Source organism: Silurus meridionalis, chromosome 20, assembly GCF_014805685.1.
Source record: "Silurus meridionalis isolate SWU-2019-XX chromosome 20, ASM1480568v1, whole genome shotgun sequence".
Classification (NCBI taxonomy): Eukaryota; Metazoa; Chordata; class Actinopteri; order Siluriformes; family Siluridae; genus Silurus; species Silurus meridionalis.
This window is the reverse complement of record NC_060903.1, coordinates 1854107-1879131: the sequence shown is the minus strand read 5'-3', so window position 1 is coordinate 1879131 and position 25025 is coordinate 1854107. Positions and strand designations below refer to the sequence as shown.

Below are 25025 nucleotides of genomic sequence, written 5' to 3'. Positions count from 1 at the left end.
GCCACCTGCCTGCCTGCCTGTCTCCCCTTGCTGCTTGCCTGCCTGTCTGCCTGCCTGTCTGCCTGCCTGTCTGCCTGCCTGTCTGCCTGCCTGTCTCCCCTTGCTGCTTGCCTGCCTGCCTGCCTGCCTGCCACCCACCTGCCTGCCACCTGCCTGCCCACTGCCTGCCTGCCACCTGCCTGCCCACTGCCTGCCTGCCTGCCACCTGCCCCTGCCTGCCTGCCACCTGCCTGCCACCTGCCTGCCTGCCCACTGCCTGCCTGCCTGCCTGCCACCTGCCACCTGCCCCTGCCTGCTTGCCTGCCTGCCTGCCCCTGCCTGCCTGCCTGCCTGCCTGCCTGCCTGCCTACCTGCCTGCCTACCTGCCTGCCTGCCACCCACCTGCCTGCCTGCCTGCCACCCACCTGTCTATCTATCTATCTATCTATCTATCTATCTATCTGTCTATCTATCTATCTATCTATCTATCTATCAAAGATGCTCTGAAATGTATTATACTGCTGAATACAATCTCAGCTACAGTACATGCACAATAAATTTACGCTGTCCATCAGCGGCTGTGCTGAAATGTTAATAATTAAAGTCCACGCCCATTCACAATTAGCATAAGCCACACCCACAAATTAGAACTGACACCCATATAAAGATGCTGTCCTGTCGAAAACACATCATGCTTTTAATTGTTTATTGTTACATTTGATGTTATGGATGTTACGGCCCACAAAACAAATACGTTCCTGTTCTCACTTACGTTATAGCAGCTATAAACCAAAGTGTTTGTAGAACCTAGAATATTACAACGTACAGATCGTTCTAGATAAAAAGAAGAAAAAAGAAAACATTCCCTGATTGTTGCATCATGTTTGCTCCGCAGTCTGCATGTACCGGGAGCCTTCGCTGCATGAGATCGAAGAGAAGCATCGCTCCAGGAAAAGCTCAGGAACTCCGGCCATGAACGGAGGCAAAGCGGTGAATCAGAACTCTACATAGCAGGACCCGGATACGGCAACAACACCAACAATAAAAACATCACACACACACACACACACACACACACACACACACACACACATACACATACATATTGCCTGCAGAAAAGAACAAGCCTTGGGAAAAACACAACGGAACTCACGATCAACCCGATACGACGAAGACAAAGTCTTTCCTGTGAAAAATTGTAGGAGGGGGGGGAGGGGCTCCAAGCTACAAACGTGCAAGAGCTAAAGCAGCAAAAAAAACAAAAATGTAAAAAAAAAAGAAAATCAAGACTCGAACTCACATTTTATGCAACGACGCCAATCGCGTCACCAGAATAGTTTCGAGTCGATTTCGTGTAAAAGAAACGCCGAGCTTTGAAGCGCTCTCGTGTGTTAGGATCATCTCTGGAGGCTTTTCCACCTCCTCGTGAGGCGATTTTTGGTATTGAAGACATCGATATCTTCTTCATTTAAAGTCTCTTGGTTTTTATCCAGACTGCACATGTTTAATTGAATGTCATTATTATTATTATTATTATTATTATTATTATTATTATTATTATTATTATTTAAATTGCTTGTCAATGAATGCACTTTTTTACTGAAGCAAATCTCTATGAATCTACACTGGTGTCAGTTGATGATTGTATTATAATTGTACTTTAAAAAATTGGAGTTCTTGCAGGATATGAGAAAGATTTTGGGCTTTTTTACATTTTTTTTTCAAGTCTTCCTGGATGCCAAAGCAGGGTTGCAGCTAGCTTGTGAGATGGCTTTAGCTGCAGTTTGTTTGTTTTGAATTTGTTTCCACAAAGAGTAATAGTTCATCTTTTTTTTTTTTATGAGAAATCATATCAATTTGTGTGCAATTTTTGTTTTGTTTTGTTTTTGTTTTTTTGCAAGATGCTGCTGTCCACCTTCTCAACCTGGAACGAACTCAAACCTTGTTTAAATGCAATGCAGCCTTTCTGTAAATAGCCACAATTTGGATTTCGTCCCTAAAAATCTTCCTAGAATTCTCATAATCCCAGATGAGTACTTCTGAGCTGGAGATAAAATATATATAAATTATATTAATACAACGTTGCTGAGCCAGCATACTCCTCGATCGACAGCAAAATACCTCTTCTCCTAATCGTTCTCCAACTCAGGAAGCCCTAGTCTAAAAATAAATAATAAAGGTCTAGAGGTTTTTATTTTTATTTATTCAATTTTGTGCCACCCTGCTCTTGCCCCGTCTGGGCCAAAGCACAAAGACTGGCCTGTAGGCTGTAGGTGTGGACGGGGGGGTGGGGTTGGGTGGAGTAGTGTGGAGTGGAGGGGGTAATTTAGGTGTCGCAAAAAAACGCAAGGTAAAGTCCAGCAAAAAATAATAATAAATAAAATAAAAAGTTTCTCAACTTGAGAAAGCTCTGTACGCTATTCACCAGTCTTCCACTAGGGGCAGCAGTGAGAGCTGAACCCGAGAGTCTGCCACAAAGAGACTCGAACGCATGAATCAGGAATGTTGTGTTTCTTCTTAATGTAGAGTAGACATGGTGGGTGTGTGTGTGTGTGTGTGTGTGTGTGTGTGTGTGTGTGTGTGTGTGTGTGTGTGTGTGTGTGGGTGGGTGTGTTTGTGTTTGTCAGTCAGGGGGGTCACCAAACGAAAATGTGGTGGTTTTTTTTCTTTTGTTTTCTTTCCTTTTTTTTTTGGGTTGAGTAAAAAAAAAAAACCCAGAACTTTATTTTTCACGTTTGCAGACGTTTTCACCTTTATCAAAACACTATCATATAAATATGAATATGCATTATGAATTATTATGGGATGTAATAAATATATGCATTGAAATTAAAGAAGAATGATGTTAGAGATTGTTTAAGAATAAAGGTATGATCCTAAGCTTTCACTTTGGTCCTGGGATCTTTTTTAATAAATCGATATTATTTTTTAAATGAATTAAATGAATGAAACGAACCATCGATCGTCAGCGTTGCTTTTTTTGTTTCGTCCCCGTGTGTAATGCTGTAAAATAGAAAAAGTGCCAATTCGATGTGGGGGATTTTTTTTAGGATGCTGCTCCTGTGCCCTTCATCCTAGCGTTGTCATGGAAACAGACTTTTTCTCCCGAGGATGAGAAAGACTGCGTGTTCGAATTGTACTGTGTGTGTGTGTGTGTGTGTGTGTGTGTGTGTGTGTGTGTACGTGTGTTACAAATGGGCCTCACCTCAATGTCAAGCACCAAATGTTATGTCAGGTGTTTTCCTACCAACACAAAGTGTGTTTCTGTATATGTGTGTGTGTGTGTGTGTGTGTGTGTGTGTGTGTGTGTGTGTGTGTGTGTGTGTGTGTGCGTGTGTGCAAAGTAAATCTGCACATTGTAGTCAGGTGGGAGTGAATTTTTCATGTCCGAGATGTGATGAAGGTCAGGAGTTACTTTCTTCATAATATAATCAATAAAACACCCCGTATTGTTTCATTCTTTTAAACTACAGCAATTATTTTATTAATTTTAAATAAATATCATTAATTGTTCATTGTTTACAAGACGTTTCTGTTCTAAAGTACATTACGGCAGCTGTAAACAGTCGTTTCCTCCTCAGCATCTCTTTATTCCCTCTGTGCTGAAGTTAATACGATAAAAACACTCCTGAAGACTTCCAGCTCAGTGCACGTGCAAAACCCATGAAACCCATTCACGTTTGTGACCACCTGACCAGAAAATGCTTCTTTTTTCGAGCATTCAATTCCACATTGAGTCTCTATTTACTGTTATAATAACTTCCGTTTTTCTGGGAAGATGTTCCACAAAATTTCTTTTTTTGTGGAGATATTTGTGAGATACTGATGATTAGGTAAGGTGCTGATGTAGGTGAGGACGTGAGGAACGTCATTGTTTACATTCTTCCCAAAGCTTTTCGATAGTGTTAAGAGCTCTATAGCTGGAGATCTTCCACACACTTCCAACTCATTTAAAGCAGATCTTTAATGAGGTGGATTTGTGCACAGGGGCATCGTCATGCTGGAACTGGTGTGAAGGGAAAATTTCATGCGCCAACATCTAAAGTACAAGTGTGTGTACAACAGTTTGAGGAAGAAGCACTTATGGGTGGAAAAGTCCCAAAACTTTTAGTGGTATAGTTAAATATTTAATATAAATACAGCAGTAACTCATTTAGGTTGTAAATATTATCATATATTAATAAAGAATATAATGAGATCATTGCTATTAATAAATAATAATAAAGAAATTCACAATTATTTTATACCCATGTGTCAAGTTTATGGAGAACTCTGACTCCTAAAACACACACACACACACACACACACACACACACACACACACACACACCTCCTTTCTATACTATTTAAAGGTAATTTATTCATAGAAACCTTGTGATGTTTCAGCTCTATTTAAGATTCTCTCGGGTTCGGGTTCGCAGCTCTGGTTTTGATCTTTTTGTTCGGTTAATTGGTGCTTTTCTGTAGATTATTCTGTATATGACAGATATTTTTATTATGTTTCGGATTAGTTTGCAAGCCTCTCAGTGAAAACCGCCTCAAATGCAATTGAGGGTTCATTCTAGATTCAAGGTTTTTTTTGTCACAAACACAGTTTTATATATGACATAAGTTCTAAAAGGCCATGCATTATAATGTTTTTTCTTTCTTTCTTGTTTTCATTTACATAACAAATATTGTGTCCTCATGTTCAGTGAGGCAGAGCGTCTCATCACTTCTTCATTCACAAGAAACTTCACCATACGATGTTCAACACTAACACGGTTATCTGCCATCCTGAGTAACGTCTGGTTTCTGCATGTAGTTCTGTTCGGTTTGACTCAAACGCCTCTTGTACATTCGTGTAGACAAAACAGCTGTTTTTTTTAGTGTACAACAAGTCAAGTCAAGTCAAGTTTATTTGTATAGCGCTTTTCACAACAGACCTTGTCTCAAAGCAGCTTTACAGAAATCAACATCAAGGTGAATGGTGTGTGTTTATCCCTGATGAGCAGCCATGGCGACTGTGACAAGGAAAAACTCCCTTAGATGTTATGAGGAAGAAACCTTGAGAGGAACCAGACTCAAAAGGGGAACCCATCCTCATTTGGGTGACATCAAGAGTTTGATCATAAATCTTTCAACAATACAGAACACTGGAGAGTAAGAACTAACATGAGCACTGGAGTATAAGATTATAAGTTATGTTCTTTCTACAGTCTTATACAGTCTTTATGGTTATAAAACTAGGAGCTACTGCGCTCAACATTTGTGATCATCACAGATCCAGCACCAGCTTCTCCATGCCAGAGCCTTTAAACACTCCAGGAGGTCCAATGTCAAAACTCCACACATGTAGCGGGATCCAATTGGCACCGGTACGTCTCTAGATGGTTTGGGATGTTTGCGGGTTCGGCATCTACTTCTTTAAAGGTCCATAATCTTCATGAGGTGGGACGTGACTGGAGCTGGCCAAACCTCAGGAAGCCTCGGGATGGGGAGCTGAAAGAGGAAAAGAAATGACTGTATGTTTCTCTAATTTTTTATCTACGTCACTAATCTGTTCTCCAAGCACCACTGCTGCTACGCGAATATGACGTATCACATCACTACGGTAGACCGAGGCGTGTCCTGAGAGTCACATAGAATACAGATTTACATGGCAGAGGTAGAGCTGCATCTTTCTGCAGACACAACAGGAAAAGAACGTCTCGTTTTATTTCAATAATTGTTGTTTGGTTGTTTTAACAACAAAGGCCTGTTTTTTGAAAGTAAATTGCTGATTTGCTGTCTGTCTGAACCAAAGAAATAAAAATGAAAAACGGAAAAACTACCATTTACCAAAAACAACTTTTATTCCGTCGAATCGCATCGTGTGGAATCGAACTGAAATTGGATCACACTGCATCGTGATAGGAGGGAATCGTATCGCATCTCATCAGTAGCTTCTTCATATGTATCTTTAGCGTAGCGTATCACTGGCTATGCATCGGGATGCGAATCGCAACGTTATGGAGATGCGCATCCCTAATTGTTACAGCATCTGATAGATGTTTCTATGATATTAGATTTACCATTTTAATAGTTATACTAGTTACAGCACTAGTTAGTAAAAGATAAAGGAAAATCTTCATCTCACCTTACAGGTACAGGGAGGAGTTAATGATGAGTCGTTAGCCTGGATGTTAATATATAAAGTATGCATATCGATCCCTGTTTGCTAACGCTAATTATTAATTTTCAGATGATTAGTTTTCCACTGAATGCATTATTTGCTTTGCTGGAGTCATTTCTGTGGCTTCTTCTTCTCCATGAGTGCAGGAGCTCTTGGTTGTATCTCCAGGGAAACAGAACAGATTAGCTGATTGCTTTTTTTGAGCTGATGTAGGACTTTTGCACTTTAATACTAGGCATAGAAACGTTTACTACCTCGGTGGTATCGATGTCAGCACCGGTATAGCTGCAGGGCTTTGGACAGAGCTGATAAGTGAGACCCTGGAGTATGCTAAACAACAAAAACGGCTAACAGCACTGACTAATAAAAAGATACAGAGATACACAATGGCAGCGATAAACCATCCCTGTGTTTTCCCTGGAATTAAACCACAGCTGGAGATCAGACAAGATCTGTAAATGGAGCTCTGAAAGCATGAGAGAAAATGAAAACAAGTAGAACACAATGTGTTCATCGGATAAGACACCTGAGAAGATATCAATCAGGATCAATTGTTTGATGGTTGAACCATTGCAAGGTTTGTAATATAACAGACCTACAGTTGCAAATAGCCTGGGATCCTTCAGTCTAAAGGTAGAAACTAGGACAGCAACATCAAAATACCCGCACGGAGGAAGACAGGTCCTGGAGAGACAGATGAAAAGCAAGAGCAAGATAAAAACGAAAAAAGATCAGCACCTGGAAACCTACAAATTGACACAACTTGAAAGATTTCGAAGTCTTAAGCATTCTTCAGTTCACCCGTAGCATCCTTTAAACAGATGGTTGAGTGATTTTGAAGGTAGATCCATTTTACCTATAAGAATCCATAATTATCAAAAGCACCTATAAGGAACTTTTAAAGAACATCTTTCCTTCAGAGTCTCCCAAAACATCTGTATGTTAAACACCTGGCAGGTTTTAGGTAAAGGAAGAAAATCAAATACAGAATATAAATTCCTCAGTGGTTTTTCACAGGTTTCTTGAAGAGCTCATTTGGTAATTAAAGGCTTTTGAACTTCAATAAAAAGGTGTTCATGGTGAACATTACAGCCACATGAAGCCCAACAGGATCTTCATTACTGTCACACATTCTCTTCTTGGCATTTCTTGTTTGGTTAGAAGCTCTTCCACAGGGATTCTCAGTGTCTGATGCCTGAGGTGCTTCTCAGCTGGAATGGAGAGAATCTCATTTAAAATAATTGCTTCCTTGTCTGATCTGTTTTCAAAAACAACAACAAAAAAACCCCTGATGATGTTTAAGCAAATATGTCTGGTTCTGATGGATCATGTTCGTTCAGTAGTGGAATGTGAAGATCCAAAACAGTCTGCTGTTAGTGCTTCATACTTTATATACTGCTTAAGTGCCTCCATCTATTTCCTTTAATCAGTGTCTGTAAACGTAGCACTTTATTTTGTCCTTTTAGACTTCAAATGCAAAAATAAACAAAAAGAAAAAAAGAAGGAAGGAACAAAAAATAAAGAAAAAAAAGTCGAAAGAAAAAAAGAAAGAAAGATAGATAGTTTAAAAAATATATACATTATATATAATATATATACAAATTAAATCTATCTATCTGTCTGTCTGTCTGTCTGTCTGTCTGTCTGTCTGTCTGTCTGTCTGTCTATCTATCTATCTATCTATCTATCTATCTATCTATCTATCTATCTATCTATCTATCTATCTATCTATCTATCTATCTATCTATTTATCTCTTTGTACTTTTTATGGAAGAACCTTCTGATTCTATTTAACTCTCTTTGTTCTAGATTACTTTTAGCTTCACCCATGCAATTGTTCCAAGTTTCCAAGAAAGCTCTAAGTAGTTTCCAGTAGGAGAACCAAATTCACTAGTGACCTTAATTACCTGTAAAGACTTTCAAAGACTTTGAACAATGAGTTGAATGTGACTGCTGACTGCACCCCAGGACTCCTCAGCTCACCTGCTTCAGTATCTGACTTTACTAACACCCTTGTAGCTGAATGAAATCTCACACGATCTCCACAAAATCCAGTAGAACATCTTCTCAGAAGAGTGGAGTTTATTATAACAGAAAAGTGTCTACAAACTTTTGTCTGAATAATGTGTATAAAATAAACACGTTTTTTAAGGCAGAAGTTTTTCACTGCTAAAGTTTTATACTCTGGACTGATTTTTATTTAATGGAGTGACAGGAGCCAGGGAGGCCTGTCCACATCTGTTATATGATTTCACAGCAGACTGACACACACACACACACACACACACACACACACACACACACACACACACACACTCTCCAGCCTATTTCCACAAAGCTGACATCTCATCAAAATAATGATGAGTCATACTGACAGGGTTTTTCAGTTACACTGCCGAACGAGATTTTATAAACTAAATAATGTAGAAAAACACGTCCCTGAGAACCAGCAGAAAGTACAATCACATGTGAGAAGATAATTATTGGGGGGAAGTGTGGGGTTTGGAATCCATTACCATTAACTCTCTGTATGAAGTCCTGTAAGCTGTCAGTCTCAGTGAGGGAGACAGATACAGAGAGACTTACAATTATCTCATTTATACAACTTAAGCATTAAGGGCCTTGCTTAAGGGCCCAGCAGTGGCAGCTTGGTAGTTTTGGGATTTGAGCGTCCAATGCTTTAACCACTAAGCTGCCACCTAGTGGAATTCTTTTTACCCAAATCAAGAACACTGTCTAGGGTAAATCGATCAGGTTTAGAAAGAAAGAAAGAAAGAAAGAAAGAAAGAAAGAAAGAAAGAAAGAAAGAAAGGAAGAAAGGAAGGAAGGAAGGATTGATTGATTGATTGATTGATTGATTGATTGATTGATTGATTGATTGATCTTTAATCGCCTGCTATGGAGAGCTGACCTTAACCCTATTGAACATGAAGAATGTGAACACTGATGCACCCCTGGCTTCCTCACCTCACCTACATCAGGCCTCCTCACCTCACCTACATCAGGCCTCCTCATCTCACCTATACATCAGGCCTCCTCACCTCACCTACATCAGGCCTCCTCACCTCACCTACATCAGGCCTCCTCACCTCACCTACATCAGGCCTCCTGACCTCACCTACATCAGGCCTCCTGACCTCACCTACATCAGGCCTCCTGACCTCACCTACATCAGGCCTCCTGACCTCACCTACATCAGGCCTCCTGACCTCACCTACATCAGGCCTCCTCACCTCACCTACATCAGGCCTCCTGACCTCACCTACATCAGGCCTCCTGACCTCACCTACATCAGGCCTCCTCACCTCACCCACATCAGGCCTCCTCACTCACCTACATCAGGCCTCCTGACCTCACCTACATCAGGCCTCCTCACCTCACCTACATCAGGCCTCCTCACCTCACCTACATCAGGCCTCCTGACCTCACCTACATCAGGCCTCCTCACCTCACCTACATCAGGCCTCCTGACCTCACCTACATCAGGCCTCCTCACCTCACCTACATCAGGCCTCCTCACCTCACCTACATCAGGCCTCCTGACCTCACCTACATCAGGCCTCCTCACCTCACCTACATCAGGCCTCCTGACCTCACCTACATCAGGCCTCCTCACCTCACCTACATCAGGCCTCCTGACCTCACCTACATCAGGCCTCCTGACCTCACCTACATCAGGCCTCCTGACCTCACCTACATCAGGCCTCCTGACCTCACCTACATCAGGCCTCCTCACCTCACCTACATCAGGCCTCCTCACCTCACCTACATCAGGCCTCCTGACCTCACCTACATCAGGCCTCCTCACCTCACCTACATCAGGCCTCCTCACCTCACCTACATCAGGCCTCCTGACCTCACCTACATCAGGCCTCCTCACCTCACCTACATCAGGCCTCCTGACCTCACCTACATCAGGCCTCCTCACCTCACCCATCAGGCCTCCTGACCTCACCTACATCAGGCCTCCTCACCTCACCTACATCAGGCCTCCTGACCTCACCTACATCAGGCCTCCTCACCTCACCTACATCAGGCCTCCTCACCTCACCTACATCAGACCTCCTGACCTCACCTACACCAGCCTCCTGACCTCACCTACACCAGCCTCCTGACCTCACCTACATCAGAACCAGTTAGTACCTGACTCTACTAATGCACTTGTGGCTGAATGAAATATCGCACAAATCTCCAAAAAGTCCAGAGAATCACTGTACAAAAGAGTGGAGCTCATTCTAACAGCAAATGTGGACTGAATGTGGAATGAGATGCTCAAAAACCATGTATTACATTTATACTCCACAGACTTTTGTCCGTATAGTGTATTTGAGGTACAAGGAAAATGTGTAAAAAAGTTTTCCTACTGTTCTTCTGATCCCTGTGAAGCTTCATCCAGCAGGTAAGTGCAGCTCTCTGACAGGACGGGGAGAGAAACGGAGAGCACTCAGCGCCTTGAGGCCTCCGATGCTGGAAAATTTATGAAATGATGACGCTGTGTCCCGTGTCCTGTGTCCTCCACTCCGACTCTCTGCAGTGAGGCACAATGGGATATTTACTCGCTCCTTAACATCACATACAGCTATTTATAGATCACGAGAGGTTTTTTACACAAAATTACAGAACAAAAGAAGCACGATTCACTTCTTTTCAATCCAATGACCTTATAACTTTATTTAACGTGATGGTGGAATGAGGAAGTGCAGGAGAGCAGAAGGAGAAAGAGGTTGGAGAAACAGAATTGGGATCAACAGAGTAATGAGAAAAGTAGGCAGGAGAACAAGGAGATGCAGCAGCAGGTGAAGAGGGATGTGGTGAAAGCCAAGGAAAAGTCATATAAGGAGCTGTAGGAGAAGTTGGACACTGAGGAAGGAGAAAAGGATTTATAGCGATTGGTCAGGCAGAGGAACCGAGCTGGGATGTGCTGCAAGTTAGAGCAATAAAGGATGGAAATGTGTTGACTAGTGAGGAGAGTGTGTTGAGAAGATGGAGGGAGTATTTTGAGCAGCTGATGAACGAGGAAAATGAGGTTGGATAGTGTGGAGATGGTGATGCAGGAAGTGGATAGGATTAGTAAGGAGGAAGTGAGAGCAGTGATTAAGAAGATGAAGAGTGGAAAGTCCTTTTTGACTTTTGTACTTTTTGACATCTGACTTTTTCCATCTATATGTTGCTCCACCCCAAATTGTTACCCCAAAGTCGGAGGTGCACAATTGTTTAGGACGTCTTTAGATGTGCTGGTATTACGTTTTCCCTTATTATCAAAATCTGAATGCCTAAAAATGTCAAATATGCAATATAATTCACAATAACTACAAATCCGTATATTTTCATCAATTATCTCACATAACTTAATTTTGATTCTATTCTCCTAAGCGTAACTGATTACAGCTCCTCAGAGAGCACACAGGAGTGTAACGTGTCTTCTCAGCTTCTCAGCATACTGCACACGCACAATAAAATGATAACTCAATTTTCACCATAAGCGCATTTATTTCCTCTGATCCATTCTCCTCCAATGGATGGATGGAACTTTTTATAGGGAATGTATAAAATCGGGATGTTTTCCCAATCATTTCTAATGTCGATCGTGGGAACGAAACAGCAGTCTCAAGCTAAATAAGAAGTGGGATGGATAAATCCGTCTCCGGAGTGAGGAGGAGAAGGAAAATTGGATGTGGGATTTCTGTGTAGTAGATGCGAATAAACGTGAGATATGATCGTCTTGTTTAAAGCCAGGATTAGATTTTACTATTTACAATAAATTTAGCGTAGAATTAGTTCTTGCACAACCTGCAGCAGTGAGAGAGCACTGAGATTCTAAACTGTAAAGCGCTCTGCTGTTCTTCTTCTTCTTCTTTCAGGTGCTCCCATTAGGGGGCGCCACATTGGATCATCCGTCTCCATACCCCCTGTCCTCTATATCTGCTTCTTTCACACCAACTACCTGCATGTCTTCCCTCACCACATCCATAAACCTCCTCCTTGGTCTTCCTCTTTCCTCCTTCCTGGTGGCTCCATCCTCAGCATTCTCCTACTGATATACCCCATGTCCCTCCTCTGCACATGTCCAAACCATCTCAATCTCACCTCCCTCACCTTGTCTCTAAAACATCCTCCATGCGCTGTCCCTCTAATAAACTTTTTTCTAATCCTGTGGTCATCACTCCCAATGAAATCTTTAGCATCTTCAGCTTTGCTACCTCCATCTCTAGGTGCTCTCTGTCTCTTTCTCCTTTCCTTCTTCTCCTTTGGCCAACAGTAGCCCAATTTCCACTGGTACCCTGTTGATTAACACAGGTCGCTGGTAACGTGGGTCTCGACCAATCTGGTATGGAATTTAGGTTTGATTTGGCATGTTGGAACGCAACCTAAAGAGCTCTGCTACTGCTGTGGTGAAAACATCTCTGCTAATGAGAAGTTCATACGGGAATTCCAGTGAACACTCCAAATTAAGTAAGATTCAGATGCGCATCCCTTCTGTTGGCATGTAGTGATAAGAAAATAATGAATGTTAGGGTGGGGTGAGATGAAGCATTTCCCCTTAGACCATACATTATTGTTTATTAATGAAAAATCACGTTCAAATTTTTATCCATTTATGTCTACATTTCCACAGCTGTGCTAATGTCATAAGAAATTAATCAATCGTTTTTTTGAGCTATTATTATGCTATTATGTTGCTAAGAACAATAAAAAGCACTTATACTGGAGACTCCTTCCCTAAAATGTTAAATAAAAACTTCCAGAAATCTTCAAGAAAATCATCCAAATCCCAATGAATGAGCTGTTGCTATGGAAACCATAACGCGTTAGAACAAGCGAATCGACATAAACCTGTGATTTGTTGCTGCTCTGCGCATTTCCTCTTCCGACCAATCAGAAGCGAGCACTCAACAGTGCTTCAGATTAAAAAATTTAAAGTTTTCTAACCATATTTTTACTGTTATCACAAAACAGAGCTCATGATTATCATAATAAAACCATCATAAACTGTAATGAAGGTTCGCAGGAGACACGATTCGCGTTCGGGCAGAAATGAAAAGACTCCATGAGGGCTTTTTGTTTGTAATAAATTCGCGTTTTACGAAGCGATCCGACTCTCAGGGATCTCTGGAAAAGATGAAGATGGGTTTTAAGGAAATCAAGAACATTTCATTAGAAAGGCTGGTGTGATTATGGTAATAAAATCGTAGTGTACAGTTATAAAACCACTGTAATGTAATAAACATCGTAAATGTTCACAAGAGAATGTTCATCTACTATGATGCTTAAAAATAAAACGTAACAAATAAAGACTCTGTGAGGACGTCTTTATTTCCTGTTTGTTATGAGTGGTAGCTCGGTCGTGATGATGTTGGACTTCTGGTCAGAAGGTTGTGAGTTCAAATCCTGTTAGCACAATGTTGGAGACAAACAATTGCATCACATCTTTGGATGCGCTAAATATTCCCATCAATTGAAGACTAGGAGACTCAAACCTAAAACGATGCTCCTGTGAGACAAAGCCAAGCTCCTTAAAGATCTGCTTTACATGGGTTGGAAGTGTGTGGAAGATCTTGAGTGGCCTGCTATAGATCTTAAACCCTATTGAACACCTTTGGGATGAATGTGAACACTGCCTGCCCCCCAGGTCTCCTCACCTTCTCACCTCCATCAATACCTGACTTTACTTACACCCATGTGGCTGAATGAAATCCTACAGAAATCTCTACAAAGTCTAGTGGAACTTCTTCCCAGAAGGTGTTGGAGGATGTTATAATAGCAAATATGGACTAAATGTGGAATGTAATGTTCAGAATACACACCAATCTTGTTCTCAAATATTTGAAACCCTATAAATTTTGGTTTGTTATCAACCCTTGTGTTTTCGTCTCGATATCTCCACAGTAGGAAACGATCCCATTCTCAGGGATCTTCAGGTAGAGCTGAAGACACGTCTGGAGATTTCCAGCCCTGCTCACATTAGTCACACTGCATTGTTCTCTCTCTCCTCTCTCGCTACACCGTCTCTTCATTACACTGCTGTGTTTGCTGTCAGCGTTCATGATAAATGTTCCCTCTGAATCCGAGCGCCTGCTAATTTCTCGCCTAGGAGTTTCCTCAGTGAAGCACCTTGTTGGTTGGGTGCATCCTACTTCCTACTACAGCTCTGAGGAGCCTTGTTATGAATTATGGGTTATGGTTGGTCTGCTGTGTTCAGTCTTATTCCAGACGCTTTTTTTTTTGTTCCAGATAAGCAGGAGAACTCACTATATATATTTATAAATACAATCTCAAAAGTAAGTGCACCCCTCACATTTCAGCAACTATTTTATTATATCTTCTCAAGGGACAATACTATAGAAATGAAACTTAGATATATTTTAGTCCTTATGCAGGTTTTATAGCAGTACAGATTTACTGTCCTCTGAAAATAACTCAATATACAGCCATTATTGTCTGAATAACTGGCAACCAAAGTAAGTACACCCTCAGGGAACATGTCAAAATTGTGTGTTCAAATTGTGCCTAAATCCTCCTGGGAATTCACCAGAGGTGCGCAGGTTGTTGATGGGAGTGACACTTGCTATATGGATAAACTCTGATGTTAAAAAGATATTATAGTCACAGGATTAGAGAATTGTGCTTTAATGCTGAAGATTTGCTGGAAAGCTTTGAAAAAAAAAGTGCTTTAACTAAACAAAGGATCTGCTGCTAACTAATCCGATCCATCAGTTAAAATCGAGTCGGACAAGTCGCTTTGGGCGAACTCAATTCCAGCGCTGAGCTTAAAGATAACAAATCTCTTTTATGTTCAATTCCTTAAATTTACTTCAGCTTCCAAGTTCAACTCGAACACCCAGATGGAGTCTGAGAGCGTGACAGAAACAAAGCATTTCGGGACAAATCAGCATCTTTTTGGCCAAGATCTTAAAAAAGAAAGAGAGAGAGAGAGAGAGAGAGAGAGAGAGAGAGAGAGAGAGAGAGTGTTTTCCTGTTACTCACTCAGCAGAAAAAGTTTTACAGCTAATAGAATGCAACAAGGAATTTTAATCAAATGATGCATAATTAAAGAGGAGGTTTCAATTTCTTTTCAGTGTTAATTTTTTTTCCAGATTCTCATCGGATTGATGTCTTATGTCCTCGAGAAGCCTTCAGGATGGGGACCCATTTGCCCCTGTTAGCATTCTTGGCCTATTGGTGTTCCTTTGTTTCTCAATTTGCCCATGCTAGTTCACTGGGTTTGGTGTGCACACCTACATTTCATCACACAGGTTCTGCCGATTGTTTGGACACCCCAGATTAGAGGTCAGGTGCCACCCATTGTATTTTTGCTTAGCTAGCATCGTGTCATTAGCTTTGTTTGTTTGTTTGTTAGTCATGTTAGCTAGTTAAAATACAGTCTAAAGTAGTATTTTTTCGGCAATTTCCATGTTTTTCTTCCTGGTTTATGGCAGTCAGCGTTCCAATTTATCCCAAAAGCTTTTTAACGGCCAAATTTTGGGATTTTATAGTGAAAGTTTGGAGAAGAAACACATATAGCTGGAAAAATCAAGTGTCAATTGCCATAAATGTAATTGTCTCAATACCTTTGGCCATACTGTGTACAATCGTGTAAAAAAGAAAGTTTTTTTTATCAGGGCAAGAAAATTAGGTCACTGCAACATCAAATGAACAACACATGCTATAAGTACACCTTATGATTCCATAGCTCGTAGAACCCCTTTAGCAGTATGTACACATGCGAACCTGACCACACTGATTCTCATTATAATAAAGGCAACACCATTATCCAGCTAACACACTTGAGACGAGCAAGCTGGGCTGCTGAGAGACAAAAAATATTACATTTTCACCAAGGACACACACTTGGGTTAATAGCTTTTCAAGAATGCTTTAGAAACTGGTTTCCGTTTCTTTCTGATAAAGAACACTGCAGAGAGCTGTCTGGATCTACTGATGAGAAGGAGATTACTTGATTGGAACATGTTCATGAAAAGGGAGTGTATAATCCGAATCTGAACCGGTGTATAATCGGAATATTAATCCCAATATGAATCGGTTTATAATCCGAATATTAATCATGATATAAAGAGGTGTATAATTCGAATATGAAGCAGTGTAATGAATGTATCAAGGCTGAACATCCACCATGTAGAACACAAGCAAAGAAAAGATGATGATGATCATGTGATCAGGAACGTCTCTGTTCTCAGGCATGTTTACGTCACGGACTCCCTCTGTCTCATCCACGTTAATCCCAGACTTTTTGTTCAATTCTAAATGCTCATTGTGCCTACGTCTGTGGTGCGTGAGAGACAGGAAATGATGCACCACATCGAGAAAGCCGCCGATGACAAGAAACAGGTTGATGGGCTGAAAACGGCGCAGTGAGAGAAACATCTATTTAAGTACAGTAATAAAGTATTTGTACTTCATTACTTTCCATCTCTGATATATAGGCATTGGACGTTCAATCGGAATGTCACAGGTTGAAATCCCACCACCACCAAGCAGCCACTGAGCAAGGCGCTCTGGATAATGGCATCTGCCAAATGCCATGAATGTAATTAAACATGAAGCAGTGTATAATTTGAGTATTAAATAGTGTATAATCTAAATATGATGCAGTGTATAATCTGATGTGTATAATCCATAATATAATCCGGTGTATAATTTGGGTATGTTAGCATACAGAATTTAAAGGTATGATGATTTAACACTAGTCAGAAAACCAATCACACTCTGATCAAATAGATCAGATTTTTTTTCCTTCTTCTATTTTTATTGTATTAAAGGGAAGGTCTTGAGTAATACAGTAATGCAGCCGCTTGATCACATTTTTTCTCTCAATCAGAACTATGTATATCCTCCCCGTTGTAATGTTTCCATTTGCCTGACGTAGACCAGATCCCTCAAACCACAAGAGATCATCTAACACACCGGTTCCTGCACTGGAATGCAGCAGTTATTCCATTGAAGCTCTTTCAGCGGGATCTTTGAGGTGTTCTGCTCCTCCTGCTGGTGAGGACGAGACGTGTCTCACGCTGCACTCCTCACTCACGCCGTCTCTCGTTAGTCATTCTTCAGCGCTCAGCATCCAGGCCGCTGAAGTTCATCGTGTAACGGATGCCTCTGGAACCCTGTTAGCGATCCCTCTGTCGTTCCCATGCACCCAGACAAAACAGGATGTCAGATCCATGTCGATTATGCGGTGCATGTGTTTGAAATGCCTGTGTGTGCGATACTCGCGGCTCTGCCCTCGACCGTATCGCTGAGTGTAATTCAGCCGGCCTGGCCAGCCGTCACTGGGCCTGGGGGTGATTTTATTAGCGTGCGCGCACGGGGGGCATTAAAAGGTCACCCTCATTCAGACAGACCCTGGCAGTGATCGCCGAGGCTAATAAAAGCACCGAGGCCCAGTGATGGCCTTAAAATTAAACTCGACCGCAAGCACACCATGACGAACACCAATCAGGTGCGAGAATGGCATTAAACCGTTAATTATACATCCAATAAATCGCAGGGCGAGAGGAAAGTGACCGGCAGGTCCTGGCACAAAGGTTTTCTCGAAGCTACAGGTTACAATGTTGTTCTGGGGAAGGGGTCGGCGATGACGCCACTGGAAACGCGAGCTCCGATTGGACAGGCAGGAACCCGAGAAAATCTATAAACAAGTTATTAGCGAGGGGCAGATGAGAAACAAGTGAGCATCAAGAGAAGAGGAAAAACAAAAGAAGATCCAGCAAATCATCTGGTCAGTGAAATCCAAGTCTGGAAAAAGGTCAGAGAACGATGAAGAATTATTGTTGGGGTTGTGTTTTTTTTTTTATTGTAGGATACGGTAGTTTCAGTGGGAAATGACGTTTATTATTTATGCATGTTCATGCAGGTCAATGAGGATACGTCAGTGCATTCTTAGGGTTTTGTTGGTCAGATCTTTGGATTGGATGATAAACAAGGATGTAAATGTATCATCATGGTGATGGTGATGATTATTGAATGTATGTCTGCTTTAAATGATGACCTGCTTTATTACTCATGTCCTTGTGAGCAATTCCCAGTCAAGCACTAAATTAATCCAGGCATGTTATGCATGAACTCGTTCTTCTTCTTCTTCTTCTTTTTTCCTTTATGCGTTTCCTCGTTCACATTCCGGGTTGGTCTTCAATGTCAAAGTGAGATGCTGCATGTCTCAGTCTGTGCCTAATTACATTTCCACAGGCTTTTTTTAAAACAGCATTTTCCCGTAAACTATTTCAGGCGACGACGGGTTCAGTCCGAGTTGAGCCGATTAGCACCGCATCCTCTGCCAGAATTGGTATTTTGACAGATTTGAAGATCAGTCCTCCTGATGCTCGGGTTGATCCAGTTGCTCACGCGGGACTGGGGCTTGGCGGAGGGTGGAGGGGTAGGGTGTTCAAGGGGAGGGGGGATTTCTCCAGAGGGACGCGGTGCCCCTCTGTTCAGAAATAGCCGAATTATTTCCATCACTTTGACCTTTTTAATGAAGATGAGACGCCAGGGCCTGGACACATGTCGCTGCCTGGGAAGGACAGGACTAATCCCGACTCGCATTCCATGAAAAAAAGGTCTCGCAGGGCCTCACGCAGCATGTGGGGACACGTGTTCGTTTCCAGTGTTACGTTCTCACCGCGGTGCTCGGTGTCCTCATAACTTTAATAAAACATGCCGAATTTAATTATTTCCTTCTGCCTCTCTATTTTTCTCTCTTTCTGTTTTTTTTTTAGATGCGGATTTGGGAGTGTGTAACCCTGTTCTGTATCTTTATGATCAGCCCTCCACACTGCAGCACCTCCACCATCCAGCAGCAGGTAACAGCCCAAAATGTCTGGATATTTAAATCTGATCAGTCACAGGGTCAGACGTGACAGTGTTTTGTCTTCAAAACCTCCTGTCTCATGAATTATGTCTCATGAATCCAGACACTTAAAAAAATACTCTGGATTAAAATATATATATTTATAAATAAATTAATTTAGTGCTTGTTATTGAGTACAAAATATAAAAAAAAAAAAAAATGACCCACCAAAAGTTCAACACTGATCCGAGGTTCATTTTAGTGTTAAACCGTTGACGTGCTTAACAGCTGCTCGTCTCGGTGTGTGGACTGTGTGTTGTCTCTGAAGACAAATTTTAATGGAAAATGTAAAGAAACACCTGTACAAGTCCAAATCTCAAGGTCATGCTCATTAACATCTCTACATTTGTCCCGGTTTACCACAAGCATGCGTTAAATGTAATGTAATAAGATAAGGCTTTCAATTGTGCCTTTAAGAGACTTCATCTTTTTAAAATAATAATAATAAGACTAAGAAAAAGAAGAAGAAGAGGAAGAGCAAAAAGAAGAGGAAGAAGAAGAGATTTACTGTATTGTACTGCTTTGCCAAAACTCAAGGTCGCTCTAAAAATGTTCACATAAATGAAGGCTTTAATAAAGGTGTAATATAAATGAAGTTGATGATCGTGTTTATGAATCAGAAATTCTTTTTCTTTTTCTTTTTAAGATTAAAAACTATAAGTAGCTTGAAAAATGATACATAATTAATTTTTATTGAATTATATGAATTATCATGAGATTAATGAGCACGAGGCATATTTGCTGATTTACCCCTGAAGCGTTAAGTGTTTCTTTGTTAAAGTGAAACGACAGACAGACAGACAGACAGACAGACAGACAGACAGACAGACAGACAGACAGACAGACAGACAGACAGATAGATAGATAGATAGATAGATAGATAGATAGATAGATAGATCTTAGCTCTTATTGCACTTATTGTATATATATATATATATATATATATATATATATATATATATATATATATATATATATATATATATATGTGCAATAAGAGCTAAGATCTATATATATATATACATATATCAATACACATTGTATACAGACAGTACACAGATATATAAGATAAGCTAGCATATGCTATTTGACTATTTGATCATATGCTATTTGATGTTATTGCATTTTCTGGAAAAAGCTTAAGGCAAGGAATTAAAGTCTGAATAAAAATAGGATGAAACGATGTAAGGATTATATGTTACTAGTAAACCAGCTCAATATTTTGCAGACGAGGTTAAACATGACACTAATGCAGTCCAAAAGACTGCAGCATTTTGAATAAGGTCTGGCCCACCTGAGTTCTGTGGATACCTGAGTTGTGTACACTTATTAACCTCCACTCTTTAGGTAAGATGTTTCACTACATTTTGTGGAGATTTGAGGAGATTCATTCAGCCACAACAGTGTTAGTAAAGTCAGGTACTGATGTAGTTGAGGTGAGGAGGCCTGGGGTGCAGTCAGTGTTCACATTCAATAAATGCCTTAAACTTGATCTGAAAATAATGGCAACACTTCAACATGAACAAACACATGGAATATTGAAATAGTGTAATATGCTCAAATTTCAACAGAAAGCAACACTTTTATCATTTCTCATTCCGTCCTCAGAATCAAACTCGTCTCGGCTAGCCCGATCCGTCTGGCTGATGTCACCTTACAGCCGTGCGGCCAACCCAAGAACGACGGCAAAGTCCAGCAGGATCTGAAGAAAACGAGGGCTTTCCTGAAGGAAAAGCCCTCTGGACCTCTGTCGATCAGCCCTGTAAAGCTGAAAAGAAATCAGAAAGACAGGCAGAGGTATTCACCTCCCCACCCATCCCCACGTGCTCACGTGATTTCTCTGTAAATATCCATCATGCCATTGCAGACTTCGGAGAAACCTGAAGTCACTCGGGTGGTGATGCTGAGATCACACGCGTCTAATTAAGGTGCTATGTTACCAGACGGTGTGTTATGATAACAGACTGAGCTCATGGTCCTTCAGAACAGTCCGCTCGAGAGGAAACGTTTCCCAGAAGTTCGTCATCCTCCGTGAATAGATCTAACGCCGAGGGTTCTCTAGAGAGCCAACGCGACAGGCCGTGGGTTCAGCGACGGATTAAAGGAATATGATTAGAGATATACGAATGAGGTCTGGCCCACCTGAGTTCTGTGGATACCTGAGTTGTGTACACTTATTAACCTCCACTCTTTAGGTAAGATGTTTCACTACATTTTGTGGAGATTTGAGGAGATTCATTCAGCCACAACAGTGTTAGTAAAGTCAGGTACTGATGTAGTTGAGGTGAGGAGGCCTGGGGTGCAGTCAGTGTTCACATTCAATAAATGCCTTAAACTTGATCTGAAAATAATGGCAACACTTCAACATGAACAAACACATGGAATATTGAAATAGTGTAATATGCTCAAATTTCAACAGAAAGCAACACTTTTATCATTTCTCATTCCGTCCTCAGAATCAAACTCGTCTCCCGGCTAGCCCGATCCGTCTGGCTGATGTCACCTTACAGCCGTGCGGCCAACCCAAGAACGACGGCAAAGTCCAGCAGGATCTGAAGAAAACGAGGGGCTTTCCTGAAGGAAAAAGCCCTCTGGACCCTCTGTCGATCAGCCCTGTAAAGCTGAAAAGAAATCAGAAAGACAGGCAGAGGTATTCACCTCCCCACCCATCCCCACGTGCTCACGTGATTTCTCTGTAAATATCCATCATGCCATTGCAGACTTCGGAGAAACCTGAAGTCACTCGGGTGGTGATGCTGAGATCACACGGCGTCTAATTAAGGTGCTATGTTACCAGACGGTGTGTTATGATAACAGACTGAGCTCATGGTCCTTCAGAACAGTCCGCTCGAGAGGAAACGTTTCCCAGAAGTTCGTCATCCTCCGTGAATAGATCTAACGCCGAGGGTTCTCTAGAGAGCCAACGCGACAGGCCGTGGGTTCAGCGACGGATTAAAGGAATATGATTAGAGATATACGAATGAGGTCCTGTGGACCCTAGTAGTGGAAACAATCTTCACTGGCTTTGACACACACATTCAGTTTTTAGAACGTATCACTTAGACAGCTGGATGTGATTAGAGATATTAGGATTTCAATCAAATTTGTCTTTTAATACACTGTCATTTCCATAGCAACAGCGTGTTCGCAGGGCTGTTTGTAACTGTTGGTACGATGACGAGAATCCTTTTTAAAAAATGACTATTAGCAAATAATTGATGGAGTTTTCACTCTGGAAATGAAGAGCTCTGAACTCAAACCTACTGATTGCCAGAAATAAACCAGAAATACAGATTGCTCATAATTCTGTTTTTTTCTAATGACTATTTGTGATATAACTAACAGTTATGATAATATTTAATGGTATGCAAATGTAGAAGTTTATATATATCATTGTCACACTGCTAATCCACAGCTAAACCCATGCTAATTGTGTTTTTTTTTCCCCAACAGGCGAATCAAAGGCTCGCAGAAAAGACGGACAGGAGACAGTTTACTTCAGATCACGACCGGCCAAAACAGTTCCTTCACCGAGGTCAAAGCTCCATCAAGCTCCTCTATAGATCCGACTGAAAAGAGCAACAACAACACCAGCCAGCAGCGTCCTGAGATTTCCGAAACCGCTGCTCACATCACTAATACGGAGAAAAATCCATCTGGCAGAACTAGAACTTCCAAACAGGGTGTTAGGTCCGGCTTTGGCCTCCCGGTCGATCGCATCGGGCTTGGACGTCTACCAAGCGGAAGGCGCTAGGATATGAAGTTTATTCCCTGCTGATTATTTCTTGAATACAACATTGTTTAGTTTATGTTTAAATGCTAAACATTTAGCAGAATCAGATTACAGATTGTTTGCTGTGAAAAAAGAATATTTCTTCTCTAATAAATCAATATTTATCACACAGGAAGTATATTTTTTAGACAAAGTTTGTGGACACCTGACCATAAGAGTGCTATGTGCTTCTTTATGAACATCTTATTCCACAGTAAGTCTCCTTGCTGTTATAATAAGTTACACTCTTCTAAGAAGATGCTCCACTAGACGTTGGGGAGATTGTGTGAGATTTCATTCAGCATCAAGGGTGTTAGTAAAGTCAGGGATTGATGTAGGTGAGGTTAGGAGGCCTGGGGTGCAGTCAGCATTCATTTTCATCCCCAACATGTTCAATCGGGTTGAGGTCAGAACTTTAGAGCAGGAGACCTTCCACTGCCAGGAGCATTGTCATGCTGGGACAGGTTTGGGTCTCCTAGTTCGAGTGAAGGGAAAATGTCATGCTATCCCATCCCAAGATGTATGCCTCCAACTTTTGTGGTAACAGTTTGAGGAAGAACCACAGTACCACAGGAAAAGTCAGATGTCCCAATACTTTCGTTTAAATAGCATGAATTGACCTTTGGTTGCATTTTGCGGTTTATTTGATGAAGTAAATTTCAATAAAAAGATAAATGAACATTTATAAATAAAAACTGAAGAGAAAACAAAGAAGATCAATTGATCAAACACAGAAATTCGGGACTGGAATTGTATGCTGTGCGGGTACCAATAAAAAAAAAAAATTGTAAAGAGTGTAGTGTTCATTAAATTAGTTTTGCACCAAAAGCTCATGAATCATCAAGTATATACACAATTAACTTTAAAACCTCTCTTCACTCTTCAATAAGGATTGAACAAAAATTAAATCAAGGGTTTCAAATGTCCAAACACCTGCAAAAGTGCAGTGGTGTGTTAAGGACCTTGGAGAGCTCCACACAGCGATGATGCTTTTCGCAGCCTAATGCGTGTATCTACAATAAAACACTTTATCCTGGTCACGGAGGTGAAATTACACCATGAACAGAACTCTGATTCGTCACACAGCACCCTGAACTTATGAAAAACTTAAATCGGTTCATTTAAGCAAAATTGCCTTGATTGGGTAATGCTAGATTTTACTCTAATTCAGTTATAAGGAAATTGAGAAATGTGGGGCTGCATAGCAATTTCTAATGCAGTCATGATTCTCTAGATGAGCTTCTCTGATGCAGTATATGAAGTGATCTGAGTCAATAAAACAAAATGACATTTTGTTGGTTATGTACATTTATTAGTGTTATTCTTTTTACCAAGATAAAATGTAATAATACCAAGAAAGAATCTACTGCATTTTGTAATCCTAGAAAATTATCTCTAATTTACCGACTCTCTGAATTGAGATATAGTTATTGAAACAGATATTTAATGAAGTATATTTTGTTTTAGGTTCAAATAAGATATAAGGAAAAAGGAAAACAGTATATAAAACTGTGTCTAGGTTTATCAGGTAAATACTTACAAACAAAAGCAGAGGATCACCAAATCTCCATAAGGTTATGAAATGCAAAAAGGTTGAAAAATGTTATATATGACATATAGAGGCTTTGTTTGTTGGAAGCAAATGTGATTAATTGATTTTGATATTTATTGATATTGAGAAGATTGGGTTCTTTTATTTTATTTTCTTTCTGTTTTTTCTTGTTTTCCTTCGTGCTATAGGCAATGTTGGTCTTTAAAATAATTGTTTGTAAAAATCTTTTTTTCCTCACGTCCTTTACTTACACCGGCATAGTAAGACATTATTATTATTATTATTATTATTATTATTATTATTATTATTATTATTATTATTATTATTATAAATATAAACTAATTTAATTTCATATTTATTATTTTTATTATTATTGTTATTATTATTATTACTATTATTATAGTGTATTATTATAAATATAAGCTGGTTATTTTATTATATATTCATTATTATTATTATTATTATTATTATTATTATTATATATATTCATTATTATTATTATTATTATTATTATTATTATCATATATTATTATTATTATTATTATTATTATTATTATTATTATTATTATTATTATTATTATTATTATTATTATTATTATTATTATTATTATTATTATTATTATTATTATTATTATTATTATTATTATTATTATTATTATTAAAATTCCATCCCGGGCTAAAGACCCGCTGTTTAGCGCATGCGCAT

General features: G+C 40.2%; 1 protein-coding gene across 1 annotated transcript in view; it reads left to right on the top strand.

Moving 5' to 3' along the window:
• Positions 1–2864, top strand: part of fgf12a (fibroblast growth factor 12a) — a 29657-nt gene extending 26793 nt beyond the window's left edge. Inside the window, 1 exon segment of the mRNA XM_046877016.1 lies at positions 875–2864. Within this exon segment, the coding sequence (XP_046732972.1) occupies positions 875–990 (116 nt within the window). The 3' untranslated portion in view covers positions 991–2864.
• The last annotated feature ends 22161 nt before the right edge of the window (positions 2865–25025 follow it).